General features: G+C 38.9%; 1 protein-coding gene across 1 annotated transcript in view; it reads left to right on the top strand.

Moving 5' to 3' along the window:
* The window catches only part of KANSL1L (KAT8 regulatory NSL complex subunit 1 like), a 63,249-nt gene that overhangs the window by 17,432 nt on the left and 27,224 nt on the right, over positions 1-18,593 (top strand). Inside the window, exons 3-6 of the mRNA XM_086751631.1 lie at positions 5,331-5,472; positions 9,292-9,489; positions 12,284-12,405; positions 16,185-16,386. Of these exons, the coding sequence (XP_086607757.1) occupies positions 5,331-5,472; positions 9,292-9,489; positions 12,284-12,405; positions 16,185-16,386 (664 nt within the window). The remainder of the gene's footprint in view (positions 1-5,330; positions 5,473-9,291; positions 9,490-12,283; positions 12,406-16,184; positions 16,387-18,593) is intronic.

Genomic DNA, 18,593 nt, shown 5'->3' with positions numbered 1-18,593 from the left:
GGGTAGTCAGTCTCTAGTTTATGAGCTGCTTCTTGCTCCAAAATACTTCACTGATTTGCAATAGGCCTCTGATAGACCAGGAGTTCCCAGCGAGAGTAGGAGATGAACCGTCAGGGATGGCAGAGGTCAGGATCATGGGGTCACTTTAGGACTAAATCATCTGCAGACTGGATGCCAGGACAATGTGGATTAAACTGAAGGGGACATGGCCTGGCAGAAAAAGGAAAGTACACTGTGTTAGGAGGCTGAGCAGAAATGTAAGTGTGAGGGGACGTCAGAAACAACTGCCATTCTTTAGTTTAATGCAGAATTCTGGAATTGGAGTTCTTCCCAAGGCACAAGTGGGTTCCTTGCTCTCTGGTTTGATTGTGTTTACAAATGTTGTAACTTGAAAATGCTAATGTTCTTTGAAACAAACCTTTTGGAAGGAGACTATGTTTTGGGTTGGCAAACCTGTGTTTTGGAGTTCTGATGTGGGTCTGTTGCAAGCATTCTCCTTTCCTGTTCAGTGCGAAGCATCCTATCATTGTCCTTGCAGACATGTCATGGTAGGGGCATGTTATTTGTTCTCATTGAGAGGTGCAAGACTGGAAGGCCTCAGTTTCCCTCTAATTTTCAAGATACAAGATACTTGTGGAAAATCTTGCCTTGGGCATGGGGCTGCATGCTCTAAAATACTCTTTCCTGTGCTTACCATACCTATTTGGATCAACCTTCCTGGATACTTTACTTTAAACACCACTGTGTTTCTCCTTCATTATTTATGAACTGTTTTTCAGGCTTCTTGTTTATAAAAATCAAATGTGCCTAAAAGATTTAAATTCCATCCCCTCCCATGCACAAAACCCAAACAAAAGTGTGTGTCTAGCACAATAATTGTATCTTGGTTAGCGGTGCCCCTTTGCACACAGTTAGGTTGCTTGGTTTTTTTTTGGGGACAGACTGATCTTGGCTATTGGGAAAACATAAATCTCACCCACAGCATAATGGAGGTAGAAGAAAATAACTTCTCATAGTCCTAATGTGTTCTTTGATGTTGGTTTGCTTATATAAAAGTATGGTTTGTTCTTGGTTCTCTTTTCTCTTTTATGGAAGGTGACAGTTCTGAGGGGTTAATCCATATATGCTGTCCATAGATCGTGGCTAAAAACTTCTTTCAGTCCAAGTGATAGGACTGACTGTAATAGCAGTGTATTATTTAGTGCTCTTCACTTGCCTCTTTGGTCTCGGCAAAAGCAAGTAGCTTTGATGAAATGCTAATGCTGCCTCTGCTGGTGCTGACCATCCCCAGCTGAATTCTTTCCCATACTCTGGGGTGACATAGTACAGCCTGCATGTCTGCTTCCTAGTTTTATTTTTGATCATACTTTGTCTGCATTTGTGTCTGTGCTCCTTGTGCCTTGTCGGTTCTTCTGCATTTCTTTCGTCTCTGGCAAGTTGTGCAGGATTGACCTCCTGCAGTTCAATCAAAACAGGGGAAATCCAAGCCAGTATCTCACATGGAAAGAAATTTTGCTTCTAATACTATTGCAGCATGTTTTCCTAGGGGAATTTAAATGAGATTTTTTATTCATACAAAGTCATTATTGCTCTGTTCTCTTCCAATTCTAATACTCTTGGATGAATGCAGGAGATAGTCTGCAGATTTAGAGTCATCGCAAGAGCAGTAAGTTTATTTCTAAGTTTAATATTTCACTGTACTACGGTACTGAACATTAGAAACTTTTGCAAATGTAACGTGGTTTGTATTGAGTTGCCAGCAGAAGAACGAATTTTAAATTCCTGTGGAGGATGTATGATGTTAGAGTGGAAAGCACAGAAACTAAGTAAAGATGCTGTGCAAAAGGAGCACACAGAAAGCGGGACAGAAACGTAGGAGCTTCTACTTTAGCACCTGCTCTGACTTCCTCCTTTAGTAACAGGCCTGGTTATTTTTGTAACTGTTTGTGGTTGTTTTTTTTTGTTGTGGTTTTTTCTTTTTTTTCCCCTTGTCTGGATTTGCAGAATTAATGAATTCACTGATGCCACCTTGAAAGAGCCTTCTTGACTGAGTGAATGTCATTCTGTACTCTCTAACATCCTAGGAACAGATTTATGATTTACAGATTTTTATTTTTATTTTTATTTTTTTTTTACTTTTTTTTTTTTAGTTGCAATAGTAAACGCAAACAGCTCACTTAGGGGTGTGAGGATAGTTTATAGTGATTTTATCATCCTCTGAGGACTTACAAGGTTTGCTAAATAGTTTATAGAGAAATAGCATGAGGGGCAAAGATGGTAAATAAATAATGCAAGATCAAACAAATATGAGCGACAGAGATGGGAACAGAAAGCAGTGCTCTCACCTCCTGTGCCGTAAATGTGAGCTCATGCTTGCTGCCTTGCCCTGAGCTTCCTACCCCTTCTGTTGTGGCAGTGCAAAAGTGTGTGTGCGTCTGTCTGCAAGGCATCAAAACTGGGAGAGGGATCTAGACTTAAACTTGCTTCATTGGCCCTGCCTCCAAAGTTAAAATTAACCATGAGCAACTCTCTAATCCATGTCACTGTGTAGCTGCCCAAGTGCTTCTGCAGGCGCTGGGCACGGGGCAGCCTGGGCTGGCGGGGGAGAGAAGCTAAAATTGCTTCCTCTGGCATGGGCTTAAAATGTTTGTGCTTAGTTTTGTGGACACTCTTCCTTACAGGGGAGCCTAAGGACATCATTAGTAGAGCATAATTAAATCCTGTTAGTTTATTATATTGTACACTTTAAAGCCTTAAGAAATACTTGCATAGTCTTTTAGAATGAAGCAAAAATATGCATAATACATTTAACAGTGAATGCAATTCATAAAAGCTGCAAACACTTTTTTGAAAAATGTCATGTAACTTTGCAGAGGATTTTTTTTTATATGTAAGACTAATATACAGATGATATTATTTGTTTGTCGTAAGTTTACAATATTTGACTGTTCTTCTGTTATCTACTGTGGTTTGGTATTGATTATGGATTCCCTTACTGCCAGGCTGATTTCATATAGTGTATGTGACATTAAGACCAGCTCCGGCCCTTTCTGTTCCCCTTCTTTTTTCCCAGCTGTTTGGGCATTTTTCATTTTGCTCATTTACTCCCCTCTCCTCCTCAGTCTATTTGAGGATAGTTCACCTTTCTCCTGGAACTCTTGCATCTAGCTTGGGAGGTAGTTCTGCCAGTGTGGTTTATTTTCTTTCACCTGGACTTTCTTGTTATAATGTCCTGGTTTATGGGGTTTTTGTTGATTGTGCATTTGTCTTTTGAGAAAGGATCAGAAATAAGCACCTCAGCACTCCCATTGGATTTTTCTCAGTTATCCTCTTTATTCCTATTTAACTTTCTTTGATAAAATGATTAACTAAGGGATTTTTTACAGCCTTATTAAGCAGCTCTTTCTTAGGACTAACTTGTTGCCATCCCAGGGGTCTTGAGACAAATCCTAACTATTCCAGCCGCCACACTTGTGTGAACACTTTATTTAATTGAACTGTGACTTGGACCAACTAGGAATTTGGATCCCCCTCCTTTCCCCACAGACTGTGTTTTATGACTTCCAGAAGCACAAATGTGCAAAAGCTGTCAATTCCAGAGAAGTTCTTGGCGAGAAGGCCTGGTTAAAGCATAAGTAACCAGAGCTATTTACTGTGTGCTGGTGATAATGGGAAAACAAAGAGAAATAAGAAGGGATTGTCAGAAAAATGGATGTTCACAAGATGACTTCATACGCCTTTTTTCCTAGTACAAAATCACTAACAGAATATATAAAATGTAAACAATTTATTATGATATGTATTTATAGAGTTCTTTGAGTTTGGTTTTGGTGTTAATCCACTTTATTTGCTTGTACGTAGACTCTGGATTTAAACAGGACAATTTAATCTCCTGTTTAATTTCATACGTTTATTTTGTCTCTGTAGGAGAGAGTTTAAGCTGGTTGTAAATTATGTGGGACGATAATTTATGTTAAAAAGGGGGAGATAATGTATTTCAGAGGTAACCTACCAGAGACTCTGTCTCTTCTTACTATTTATGATAGCTAAAGTAGACTGGAAGTTCTGAGATTCTGAGTTGTGTTGTGTTTTATAATCTTTGCCCTGAAAATATCAGGATTCTCAAATTTGATGATTCTCTAGTCATGGCAGGAAATGTCTAGCATCTTCTGCAGAGTGATGTATTACCTTTCTTTCATTGCTGAGGTAGCTGACACAAAATTCTGCGTGAAACAATTGCACTTGTGTGATTCACTTGTGCCAGTTCATTGGCATCTGCTTTTTCTTTTATCTTCTGTGATACTTCAGTACTATTCATTGCCTGGGGAACCGGGGACCATGTATTCTGCTTGTGCTAAACTTACATACAGTGTCATCCAGGATTTACATCCAGTAGTTATCCCAATAACTTGAGTAAAGACATTTATTTTCCAGAAGAAGTTTGGGTTTGTTTTTACAGTTCTTTTAAGTTAGCTGTGGCAAACCACTTGACAACTTTAGTGGGAAAATCCACCGGCCCTTTTCTTCAAATAAACAAACTCAGTTAATGGTAGCATACTAGTGAAAGTTGCATACTAAAATATTGCATTGCGTTATCTCTGTTGCTTAAACTTACTGGTTATTAAGATTATTTGTTAAGTGGTACCGTTATGTCATTTGTTTATTTAATATGTAGGCTGAGTAAAGTTTGCTGACACCAGTGATGAATTTAGCATAGTAAAGTTAAACTAATCACAAAAGTCGAGTACTGGGAGGCATATCTTTTGTGTTACAAAATACATCTATTTGTAAACAGCAGTAAGAGTGACCTAACTATAGTATGCTGACACAGCTGTATTTATAAAATAGCTTGAATAAAAGAAGTCTAAACTACTTAGTTGTTTTTTTGGGCAACAGCTTGCTATCTAGCTGGTCATTGCTGGATGGTGTTTAATTAGATTCCCATTGCTAGCAAACGATAGTCATGAAAGCTTGTGGGAGGAAGTGTGGTGTAAGAATTTGGATTCTTACTGGTGGAGTTACTGGAATTCTTTATAAATCTGTAATCTACATTAACTGATACGGTTTGGTAGTTTCTCCAGCCCTAGGTTTTGTGATATAGAACAGAAAACTGGCTTAGCCTGGGAATAGCCGGTGAACGTTGATCATACTGGTTTAGGCAAGTTCTGTAGTTACAGAAATAAGCTGATGTGAAACTGGATGGGTATAATCAGATATCTTCTGAAAGCAACAGAGATGCCTGCAACATGAGGCAGAGCAGCTGTCAAAAATGTTCTTGTGCAAATGTGGTTATCTTTATTTTTGGACTAACCAGCATTTTGTCTTCACAGCAGCTATACTTCTGAATGGAAGTGGCTTGCAGACAGAGCTAGAATTGGCAGCCGTTGGACATGGCTTCAAGCCCAGATTTCAGAACTAGAATACAAAATTCAACAACTAACTGACCTTCACAGGCAGATACGTGCCACCAAGGTATTGTCTGTAAGCTCATAAATGGGCTTTTCAAATAATCTTTTGACAGTATTTTGTGTAATATTTATTTGTTTGGTTCCTTGTTGTTGCTGTTGTTGTTTGTTTTGCCCTAGAGTTCTTGTATCCACACAGGCTATCACGTGCAAAGGTTACTGAGACATCAGAGGCTAAAAAAGTATTGTAACCTGAAGGCATCAGTATGGCACTGGGAGTCAGGAACTTACCTTCTTCTCTGTGATAGTTAGTGACTTTGTTAGTGACTTTCAGGGGCCCAGCACAAGGCACTGCAGTTATCACACTAGCCTTTCCCTCTATGATAGAGGCAAGATTTGATTTTCAGGAGGAGTGGTTGGTTATTCATTTTTGTGTCGTGGGGTTTTCAGGGTGGGCTTTTTGTTATTTACAGTGCATGTTTATTCTGAGGATTGGCTAGTTAATGTTTGTACAGCACTTTGAACAGGTCAAGGATTAATTATTACTAAAATTCCAATGTGTGTAACTCATGTACTAGTTTTTGTAAATCAAACTGGCTAGACAGTGGGAAAGTCACATTCCTAAAGCATTCGTAATCAATCTATCAATTTAATGGGTTCCCCAGGTCATTCTCATGTGCAAGAAGCCAAAACCTGGGATAATTCTGGTGGTGTGACAGTGAAGGGTTTTAGAGGAGGGCCCATTGACTCTTCGTTCATGAGCCTTATGTAGGTTGTCTGATCTCTTCTGGAGTCAGATAAGCACAGATGGAAAGGAGCCAGAAGATGCGTTAGACTCTATGTGGCTGAATGTGAGACTTGGAGTTAAAAAGGAGAGGGAAGTCACCCCAGAGACCCTTTCCCTCTGATCACACAGCAAAAAATTACTCCCTCTTCTCCTTTCGCCCTCAGATCCCTTCTTTTCATATCCAACTTTGTCTCTCCTGCTCACAACTTCTTCCCAGTCAGGTTTTTCTTTGTGAAATAATTGAGGAGTATTTGTTAGAGAGTCTGTTCTGCCTCTGTGCCTGTGGAAGTGAAAGGAGATTTTGTGTTTTGGTGAAGGGTGAGAATGCCCATATTTTAATGTTGTCCTAAATACCGGGGACATGTACACTGTTGCACCGAAAAGCTGTCAGCCTTTAGGGTGGCATAGCCTCATGAGCTGCAGAATACAGAGAAGTAAATAACAGAGAAATGAGAGAAAGAACACTCTTTAGTCATGCATTTTCTTCGCATTAGGTGGTATGTTGGCTTGGAGCCTAGTCATTTTCCTGGTGGAGATCTTCAGTGACATTCCTTTTTGCAAACTTCATGCCCCTTTTACCAGCTGTGGTATTCAGTGTTTTGCATTGTGTCCCATAGTGAAGGTAGACACGTATTTTCTTCGGCTGTGATTTTTTTTGTATACATATTTGTAGTACACCACTGCATCAGCTCCAGAAGGACATGTGGGCTGATAGAAGAGCTCTTTGTTTTCATTTAGTGGCTGCAAAGTAGTTACACAATATCATTAGAATTTGTGTGCTGTTTTTAATGGTTTCAGAGTGTTTTTCATGTGTTTTGACTGGAAAAAAATGTGATTCATAGTCAGTGAACAATGATTTCAAGCAAAATGCCACTCCTCTAACACCATAATGCAGTAGGAAAGGAGATAGTTAACTTGTGGGCAGTTTCCTGGCCTGCTACAGCTTGTCTTCTCTATCTCTACGCTCTGGATCTTTGAGAGTCTTTCCATTTGAAAAAAAATGTATACCTGCAAAACAAAACAATTCCTTTTAAGAAGGGAGAGGGAGGAGGGAGTTAGTTGCCAAAACCTACTGATTGTAACCCATTACACTTATAATACCTATATAGTCAGTATTAGTCTTCTGATTATTTACTCTGTCTTTTCTTCTGTGCCTGTTCCATCTCTCCCTTTTCATACAGTCTGTCAATTTTCTCCTTCCTTTTCTGCTTTCCTCTTTCTGTGTTTGTCACTAGGATTCTGCAACTTAAAAAAAATAAAATTCCAGTGGAAAGAGGGGAGGGGTGTCCCCCTCTTTTCACCACTTTTCCTATGTGTCTTCCTGTTCTTCTGACTTCAGAATTTGTGTTTTAGACTTTCGTGGGTTATTTTTTTTAGCTGTCTCTGTGATCATGACCTGTAATTGTTTTACTGAAAAGATCTAAAGATTCTAAATTATAAAAGACTCTAAAGCTATTGAGCTAGCTTGTCCTCCTGTTGTGACACATAAAAATTAGATCTATGCTTGGATTTCCTTGGATGTACTGCCTACCTTGGATGTAATGCTGTTGGTCTGTAGATTGTAGTGTTGAATCCAGATACTCTCTGGATTCATTTACATCAGTTGTAAATGGAAAAACAGAGATGATGGGTTACTGCTTGATAATGAATGTGGAAAATCTAGTGTGGACTTGACGGAAACTCAGAATCTCTGTGCCCCTTTTGGGCACTAAAGCTAGTTTTCAGGCATTTACATTTGTTTTTAGAGAATATCTTTGTTCTCAGCTTTGAGTTTATAACTCAAACAGGGGAATAAGTGAGAGACACAATGAGAACATTTTCTCCTAGTGTCCTCTTTGAAGTCTCTGTGAGACTTGCTTTCATGTTTTAGGGCAAGTTGCTGCTGAGGCAGGGGTAAAGATATGTGTAAAACTACAAGATCCTTGATTTTCCACAGCCACAACCTAGATGAAGTCTGTCTTGATAAAAGAAATAATGTAGGGGTTCCTTGTGTTCACAAGATGACGATCTTCCCTTGCTTTTTATTGGAATATTCTCATTAGAAAGAAAAATTTGAGGTAGTGTAGTTGGATGGTCCCATTCTTTCAGTATCTACTTGATATCTAAGTAACAGTCAGTACTTAAAAGCAATTAAGATATCTCCTTTTGTCTTTGGAAAAAGCCTGTAGAGGTTTGATAGCCTTTTCTGAGTATGAAATTTGTTTGCTCAAGATAATGACAAATTAAAGGACTATTTGAGGAACTGTTTTGGACTGTTGCAAAGTTATTTTTGCTTATTGTTTTGTTTAACAGCTTAAGTTGTTAAAACAAGCCAACTGAGATCTTACCTGGGATTGTATTTGACACATTTTTCTAATCTGTCATGTGGAAAAGACAATGGGGATATTCTTTTCCTAGTTCTGTTTATGAAACTCTGTTATTTTCCTACCATATAGTTATATTTATGTTATTAGTTGACATTCTAGACAATAGACCATGTCTGATACCACATTTGTACAGATTGCTAGAATATTTAGGATAGTTACCTCTGTAATTATAAAACTCTAAAAATGCTCACCTTAAAAAAATTAATTATTAAATTGTAAAAGGCTTTTGTTTCGAATTATATCCATCTCTGCTACATAAAAAATAACAACCTTAATGTTTTGTTTAGAATATGGATAGGAATAAGAAAAATGGAGCACTTAAAAATGCTTCCACAAAATTTATTGGCTGCAAAGATTATAACCAACTTCAGATCAAAGGGTGGTTGTTTCTTACAGAAAAAAACCTCTTCTTAAATCAGCAGGCAAATGATCATATAGTTGGTATAACAAGTGTGAAGTTCTGATTTGAGTTTTGGCACAGATGTTTAAGCAGTGGTATAACACTAGAGTAATTGCTGTTATAAGGAGTAGCATACATGCTGCAGCTTTTCATTAATAAAACCACCTACTATTTCTATATTTAGCTGTTAAGTGTACTTAAAGTGTAGTTTAAGTGCTCCAAAGAGTTGCTGTGAGGATTTAAGGGGGATGTACCAGGTCTGACTGCCCCTTAAAAATAATTTAGGAGGCTTAATCCGTTGTCAACCAACTGTGTTCAATTGCTGTTGTCTAGGGGATGGTGATCTTAGAAGAATTCCCATTTCCAAAAGACATTTTGAAGAAGCAAATACAATTGACAGACCGAGAAGCTTTATTAAACGCCACAGGGAATTCGCAAGCTGCCATTGAGAGACAGGATTCTTTGCCGGAGCATGATTTTGAAATGTCACCCAGCAGTCCTACCCTGCTTTTACGAAACATAGAAAAACAGGTAAAGTAAAACAAGAACTGAATGGTCAAGGGAGCCAAATGATTTATTTCAGAAACAGGGCAGGTGCCATGGTGATGGCTTCCAAAAAGGAAGGTATTTTGCAATCCCGAGTGTGGGTGCTGATGAATTGGAGGGCTTAAATGACTACATTGTACACCAGGTTTACAAATTAACCTTTTATTTCTGATGTGTCTGTGTTACCGCTTTGTTTCCATCAAAGCGGCCACATAACCACTTCTAATACCTATCCACAAACCAACCTCTCCTTTATGGTTAGGTTCAATGTAGAGTTGCCACAGGTTGTTTCAGGAAATACTTATATGAGATGAAAGAGTACAACTGAAGATGGATTTGTGTTCCACTTGAAACAAAAAAGAAATTCCCAGCACAGTATAATGGCTGCTCTGCCTTTTCAAGCATCATAAGACTCCAGTTAGGAGCTGAGGAATTCCAGGTACTTAACAGGCATAGCATAGGCGTAGCTGTGAGTGGAGTTTCGCTTCATGGTGTTCAAAACAGTCATTTCCAAGGTTAATTCCAGGAAATACGATACAGACTCCAGCAGGGTTTTCTTTTGCTAGAAAGTACATAAAGAATGTGGTAGGATCACATTGCTGAAGGAGATACAGGAAATTTGTTTTCAAGATAAATTTATGCAGTTAAACATAAAGCAAACCTAACAAAGGCAGTATGGTGCATTAATATGTTGCTCTACTGCTGTACCTAAATTCTTGGTCATACACACATTTTTTAAATGGAGTAAAAGTAGCTTTAGGTACTAATGCCCATTCCTGAATCTCTGTGCCATTTTTTCTTATTTGATAGTCATACTTTCCTGTTCTTAAAATACTTCTCCTGTTCGATAGATCTTATCCACAACAGACAGGAGTGAGGAAGCAATGAAACAGGAAATGTATATGCCTAGTGCTGGCAATTGCACAAGGTAAAGCAAAGAGCATTTTTAGAATGTGGTGAATGTCCCCTCTTTAAGTGATTACTTGGAGACTTAAGCGCACTTTTCAGTAGGACATTTGACAATTAAAGCGATAGTATTATGTTTCCTGATCTCTAAGTAGCTGCAAACAGAGATCCAAGAACTTTGATGATCTGAACATTACTTTGAAAGTAAAGGTGTTCTTCATTTAAGGCATCTCACAGATTGCATCTGATCTCTGCCCTTTACGCCACAAAAAGCTTTGGGGTTTGATTTGCTTTCTCACGATCAGTTCCGTAAATCAACCTTAACTCTGAAGGTCTGAGTTTCTTGTTCGGTGTCAGGAGTAGCAATGCTGTAGACTGAAGTATGTGCACAGATATGCCCACAGAATTCTTCAGTCCTATGTTAATGTATATCTTTGTTGAAAATAAGTTATTTTGCTTGTGAACAAAACAAATTCATAAAGAATACAAAGTGACTGAGCCTGGCAGTTTTTCTTAATACTGTTTTCAAGTCCTTCTCAGAGCTGTGCAATGTTTTAAAAACATGTATGTTTTTCCTGGTGTTCTGTAATTCTGACATTGTTTTGGTGCCTTTATATTCAGTAGAGATTTTGCTCCTTATAGATTGAATTATGTTGAGATTTTTGAATCAATCTGCTAAATATTTTACTGACATGTTCTTTGCGTTGTCCAGACCTTTTATAATTGAGGTACTATTCTGTGCTTTAATATCCATCCCTGAGTATTTTATTCTGACATAAAATTTTTACCCGATTGCAACACTTAAACATTAACAGGAAACACATGAGTTGTAATAAAATGGAAAATAACTTTTTTGTGCCTCTTTCTGCATAAGTGGTAGTGCCTCAAAATGTAAAGAAAACTTACCTTTAGCAATTCTTGTTTTAAGCAGTCTTAGTTCTGAATGAAAATCCTACAAAATTATATAGAAGTTAAAAAAAAATGTATAGCATTTCAGTTAAAATTCAGATTTCTGTTTAGTCTGCAACACACAGTTTCCTCTAAGAAGGCTATGTGTATTGTCAGAATAGCCTTTAAGATTTGACATTTAACAAAAAATCATTGTGAAATGTTATCTGGACTCAGTCCACAATTCATTGCTTTATAAGGAGTGATTCTTACTCTTAACAAATGAGCTGCATTTGTTTAGGGGCAGCTCTGAAAGTCCGGGTTTTGGTGGGGTGGAGGCTTCCTGTTGTTCTTTTTGAGATTACGAGAAGATGTTAGCCATTCTGTCTGTTGTTATAATAGTCCTCCTGTAGTTACATTGCCTTTTGTAAAAACACCTTTGTCAAACTACAGTGAGCAATGAAGAGGATTCTTTTTAAAAAAGAAAAATACTTCAAGTGAACAAAATGTACAATGAGTAGACAGCAGACCTTTTTTTTTTTTTTTTTTTTTCTCCCCCCTCTCCTTTTCCTGTGGAAATGCTTGTTGAATGGCCAGTTATCTGCTCTGGGCTGCAGCTGTTGTAACATCAGCTGCAAAGTGAGGTTTCTTTTGCCTTTAAAAAACCTTTGGTTAAAATACTAAAATCACTAATGTGTTTTGTGTCCTACTTATTCAAATGTATAAACAATGTCCTTGGCTAGTTGTTCAGGGTTGTGTTGGTTTTTTGTGTTTGTTTTTTTTTCTTTTTGGTATAGTTGAACAAAATAATGGTGAAAGAAAAAAACATGCCACTCTTGGTTATTCATAAGAAGAAACTAAATATGATTATTTCATGGTGTATGTGACTGGAATCCTAAGTAGGAAAACAACAGAACACTAAGACCTTTGAGCTGTTGGGTCTGTATAAAAGTCTGACTACCTTTTATTTTTTTTTTTTTTCCAGAGTGCACAACTGAGTGAGATCATCAGCAGTTTAATTGCTCCTCTCAATCTGTCTCCAGCTTCTTCATCTCTTTCAGCCAAGAACTGTAGGCACAGACAGCTGGTCAATGGCATCTCCTTCAGGTAGGTGACATTATGGTAGCATTTTTTTTGAAAATAATTTTTGGTAAAGTTCTGTAGGTGGAACTGATAACCATGACAGTAGTAAATCAGGAAAAGAGAGCTGCTTTCTGCAAGCTTCAAGAGAAGTCGAGTCTTCCTTGTAAAGTTGAAAGTGGTAGGGTTTTGTATGGTTCTTAAAGACATTGTACAATTATGCAGTCACTGTAAGTACACTTAAGTGCTGGGAAGATGAATATATCTGTGAAGTACTGAAAGGATACAGTAAATAACACACTACTATTGATTATTTCAGACTTGATGCATTCTGTCATCACAAATGCAATTTTATTTCTGGAAAAGTGACAAACTGGACTTTAGTGGAATGCATAACCAATGTCACCTGTGCCTCAGCATGGGTCACTATTAGTTTTTTGTGGCAGCTTCATTAATTTTAAGCACATTAGTCTTCAAGGCCAAATTTATCTTTGCTAGCTACTTTTTCAGGAGTTTGGAGATAATATTTTTCCATTTGTAGTCTTTTGTTCTGGATGGATATGCTTTCCAGGATGAATGTAGCAGCTCAAAATTAATATTGTAGAAAAATGTTTCTCAGTACTACTCCATACTTCTTAGTAATTTCATCTTTTATTCAAAGATTTTAAAATACAGTACAGACTGTGATCAGTATGAGACTCAAAACAGCATTAAGGTAATTGAATACAGTCCTGTCTTACAAAAGACGTAGGTATGTAGGATATTTCTCCTGAGATACTGATAGTGTGATTTTTGAGGATGGAGGGTTTGCTGTTATTCATAGGTCTTAATTAAGATCATGTGGATGAAGAAAGCATTCCCTACTACAGCTGGGGAGTTTATGGCAGTGTCTGCAGCAGAACATAATTCCCTGGCTCTCGGCTCCAAGAAGAGCTAGCCACGCCGTCTGTTTCAGCATCTTTGCCACAGAGACTGTAGCCACCCACAAAGAGATTATAATGAACAGCTTGGATAGGCAGCTTCTTTAACTGCCGTCTGTTCCAAAGTGGTTGTGTGACTGTGCCCTAAATTTAAGGATGAAGGGGTCCTGTCATGTAGCATTCATATTCCTGACGTATCAGTTGTTTACAAATAATGTAGGGAAAAACCTGAAGATTCCTCTGAGTTTTGGAATAAAAATAGCCCTGAAATAAGAGGTGCTAATAGAAGTGACTATGTGGAAGAAGAGAGTAATTTAGGCTGTTAGAAGACTGTGTCTTGAATCTGTGACTTTTTCACAAAACAGGTAAGAAACGGCTCCTGCTTTTAAAAATGTTTTTCGGAGTCTGAACTTCATGATGAGGGACTCTAATTATGTAACTTCAAGGCACTTCTCTTCCGATTTATCAGACACTGTCCAGAATCAGTTTTCTTCCCATTTTATGAGCAACACAGTTGTGTGCTCATGGAGCACGCTTCCTAAGGCTGATTGTTTTCTACTTATGACCTATAAAAGCCCGAAGAAGAATGGGAAGACTTGGCAGATTTTCTCAGTGCTGTAGCTCTAAACTGGAGTTGGTGATTAGGTGTTGGAAGGGAATCTGAGCGACTTGAGACCTTCCTAGATGTCATCTTAAAAAATTAATTGAATAGTTAATTTTACTTTTTCACTTCTTGTGAAATGTTTTGAAGTCTTCAAATAACTGTTCATTAAAGATGGTAATTAGGCACAATACAGAGTGGTTATCATGAGAATCCTGCAGGAGAATTCACTGCCTTCTACTTCTTGTTTTTTCGAGTGAGTTTCAGTTGTTTGTTGTATTTTGTTGTTGTAGTGATTTTGTGTGCAATTAATTGAGAGAGTTACATACTGAAGTTAACTTCATTTCTTGGCTACTTCTCCCCTTGCTTCTTCTAGAGCTCACTCTGGCTGTATGAAGTGCTTGAGAAAGTAGAGATCAAAATCAAATGGAAAGTAAAGTGGTTTTTTTGTTTTTGAAGAGGAAAACAAAAGGGATGATAGCGATTTTTACTTAAGTAAATGACTGGAATTAGTTGTAGGCTCTTGATATGAAAGATAGAATAGTCCATGTAGAGGGACCTTGACAGGCTGGAGAGGTGGGCCCGTGCGAACCTCATGAAGCTCAACAAAGTCCTGCACATGGATCAGGGCAATCCCAGGCACAAATACAGGCTGGGCAAAGAATGTATTGAGAGCAGCCCTGAGGAGAAGAACTTGGGGGGGATGTTGGTTGATGAGAAGCTCACCATGAGCCGGCAGTATGTGCTTGCGCCGTATCCTGGGCTCCATCAAAAGAAGCGTGGCCAGCAGGTCAAGGGAAGTGAGTCTCTCCCTCTACTCCACTTTCATAAGACCCCACCTGATGGAGGCCAGGAGGGTAGAGAAGCAGCCTTCCAGTACCTCAATGGAGCCTACAAGAAAGCTGAAGAGGGACTTTTGGCAAGGGCATGTACTGATAGGACAAGGGGTAGCGGCTTTAAACTAAAAGAGGTTAGATTTGGATTAGATATAAGGAAGAAATTATTCTCTGTGAGAGTGGTGGGGCACTGGTTGTCCAGAGAAGTTGTGGATGCTCCATCCTTGGATGTGTTCAGGGCCAGGTTGGATGGGGCTTTGAGGGACCTGGTCCAGTGGAAGGTGTCCATGCCCATGGCAGGAGAGGTGGAACTAGATGATCATTAAGGTCCCTTCTAACCCAAACCTTTCTATTCTCTGAATAGTTCATGTTTAAAGTAAACCTAAGCATGAGATGCTTTGAGTTTAGTAATCATGGGATTGCAGTGTGGTTGGTCACCTTGTAGTGTCCCCTGTTCTGGTGAGCAGACAGGCTGTAGGTTGGTGAGAGTGATCCAAGGTTGTTACACACAAGGATTTTCTACCACTCTTGGCCCTGTGTTGTCACCTAACTTTTGTGATTGCATACTGTATTACTAAGGACGTGAGTACAGCAAGTGTGCTTGTACGTATGGTTGTGGAGGGATGATGCTATGACACTGAGGGGGATTTGAAAGGACTGCAGGTAAGAGTGAGATTTAATGTTAAAATGAAGCTTTCCGTGTGTTCATGTAGACTCCGTTACACTGTGACTGCAGCTGAGCTTGCGTTCTTCCAAATCATCTGGGTCTAAACAGCTTCTAGGTCTTAAAGACAAAGAGGCTAGGCTTTCGCTCCTCCTTGAGAGCTTCCCCCAGGCTGGACTTCAGCTCTGTTGGAGAGGTCTGTTGGCATGTCACTGGAAATAAAGTTTAATGGCCTTGTGTTGGTTAAATTAGGTGTGCAGAGTTCTTAATTTTTACACAAATGCTTCACTGTGAGTTGCAACCCCTATACTGAATGAACACTGGTTTGTAAAGCTTTACTTGAATTTCAGTTCTTGAGAAAAATTAGAAAATCTCAGAAGTATTATGGCATGACTCTAGGTCTCCTTTGTGTTAGCATGACTGCTGTCTTGAGTGGAATGTAAGTTTGTAGGGAAATACGAATTGTAACTTAAAACTCATGGGTGTTTGGAGTGTTAGAAAGAGAGTTCCTGCATTTGGAAAAACCAAAAACCATTATATGCTGAAGGGTTTAACTTCATTTTGACGTGAAAGGTGAAAAAGAGCAATAAACTTCCTTTCATAACCTAACATAGAATTAAACCTGCAAACAAAGCACATATGTGGTTTCCTGAGACATCTTAGTGTTTATAAAATTATCTTAGGATTAAATATTTAATGCTAACTGATGTATGAAATCTTGGCCTGTGCATGTGCAGCATATTTAACTTTTTGTATTTGCTTTCCCCATTAATCTGAAATTGCAGAGCTTCAGACAACAGAGAGGTATCCTCTTCAAGCAGCTGGTTGCTTGATCATCAGCACATCAAGAAAAGAAGAAGAGACAGGACAAGACTAAGATCTCTCTCCGCGGCTAATGTGAGCACATCTGCCCGAACAAGGCCACTTCATAGTTTCCAGAAGAGGAAACTCTACAGAATGCACAATGCCTGTTACTGGAATCAGCAGGTAAGCTCTCGCCCCTCTTCAGGAGAGAAAACCAAAGAGTCCAGCTGCTAGAGTCTGCGTGTATCTTGTTTGGTATGTCAGAAGAATGGTGCGTGCTATGCTGGTTATTTGTTATGTTCCAGGAGCATATAGTATATGTGGCAGAAGGTGCTAGCTGTGTCAGCAGGAGCTCAGAGTTAATGAGTTCAACATAAAAATTAAAGATTGCTCAGAATGCTGCTTATCAAATCGGTTTGTTGTATGGCTGTTTTTAAAGCATTTGTGGAGTCTAAGAGACAACTCGGGGGCTTCCTTGGGAGGCTTGTCTGCTGAGGAAACACGTTACAGTGTAAATCAGCTGCATGCTTGTTTTCAGAATATTTGTTTTAGCTACAGTAAAGTTTACACAGCTGGTGGCACATTATTTTCTAGGAAATTAAATTGCAGTATCTTAATCTTGTTTCCATTTTTGCTGTTGCTGATTAGTTATATTGCCTTTTTTGTGACACTTTATGAATGCTTTAAAACTCTTTAAAAATTTTCTGCATTACAAAGGAATTAATATTTTAAAATGGGAAAAAACCCATTGTTGTGCAGGGCAAGGCATATCTGTTCATGTCTAATATTAATAACATATTGCTAGTAAGAATATATAACGAGTTTACCTGTGGTATTTAAAGCAACAGTCTAATTTGGGAACAGAGACAATATGAACTCATTCTTTAGAGTAGTGTTAATCCCAAGCGGTTTTAATTTCTTGATTTTACTTTGCCTTTTGAAAGCATGTTATATTGAGCTGAATTGCGGTGTCTCCTCAGCTGGCTGTCTAGGATTTACTAAGTGTACCAGTGGTCTGGGGAGAAATTTCCCCTGCAAGGATGTTCTGTATGAGTGTGCTGATTCAACATCCTCTGCAAAATTGCAGAAATGTCCTAGTTTTAGCAATGTGTTTTATTGAAAAGCTGTTGGGTTTCTTACTAGCTTGACTTCCCAGTTTCCTGGCAGTGGGGCTTAAAGACTCGGCAGCCTGCCTAGAGCAGGAACAGGGGAGGGTTAGAGTTTGGGAACTCTACCTTCTGGACACTTAAGCTTTTCATCTTCCTTATGTTAACCAAGGAGACTGTTGGTGACTTGGACTTCCTTGTTTCCCATTCAGTCCAATCCATGTCCTGATAAAGAGGTTGGAGGCCTCATACCCTGACTGGTGCCTTAAATACCACAAGTGCTTCTTGCAGCTGTGGAGACTGCTCCTCAGCAACAGACTCCAGGACTTTCCCTTCCTTCTACTTAAACATGAGGGGTTTCCACTCCAGATGCAACTTCTAAATAGCAGGCTCTTCTAGAATCCTGTATCTTGCAGGCTGAAGTATGTCATATTTCAACGAGCACTGCCTATGTGTCTGTCTCTTGAAAACTGGACCAGAGTCAGTGTGGTTCAGAAAATAACAGTAGAACCTTGTGAACAGAAACTTCGTTTCTGCAATCCAGCAGCAGGAGTTCAAAGCAGAGTGTACCAGCTGAACTGCTTTGCATGCTCTGTAGTTTGCCTTGACTTGTAGAGATAAAGATAAAACTGTAGTTTACCTTTGATTGTAGACTGCAATCAAAAAGTGTGGTTTTAAGTTGCTAGTTAAGGCTTCAAATATTGGAGCTGGTGCAACTGTGTGTCTGCTCTGTGCTCTTGACTTTTCTAATGCTGGATTACCATGTACTAACCCAGCTCTGTACCGAAGTGCAGAGATGACCCAAAGACAGTGTGGTAAAAACCCCTGTAGGGAATGCTGTTTATGGTTACTGCAGCTCTTGCCTCAAAAAGCCGTGTTTAGACTCAGCTTTCTAATATCCTCTCCGTGGAGAAGTTAACCAAGAGGCAATGTGGAGATCTGTGTCATGTGCTACAGATAGATTCTGCTTGTGTTCCCTGAGAAAATAAGAGGTGGTGGCAGCAATCAAGCTGTCAGCTTCAGACTTTATGCAAGCGCCAAACTCAAAGTTTTCAAAATTAAGGTAAAGCAGTAAACAAAACCTCTACACAGCGTTGGTTAAAAACAGTGTGTCAGGGATCCTGCTGGGGAAGTAAGTGATAAAATTGGACTGGACATTTCCAGCACATTCTGACAGTCAAACCTAAATGGATATTGAGTCTTTGGATTAAGAGCCATCATCACTGTATTGTTTCATTCAAGAAATCTTATTCTAACAGGCCTTGTCACTTTCTTAGTCCTGTA

This window comes from Chlamydotis macqueenii, chromosome 6, assembly GCF_036417535.1.
Source record: "Chlamydotis macqueenii isolate bChlMac1 chromosome 6, bChlMac1.mat, whole genome shotgun sequence".
Lineage (NCBI taxonomy): Eukaryota > Metazoa > Chordata > Aves > Otidiformes > Otididae > Chlamydotis > Chlamydotis macqueenii.
This window is presented reverse-complemented; position numbering and strand designations above follow the sequence as displayed.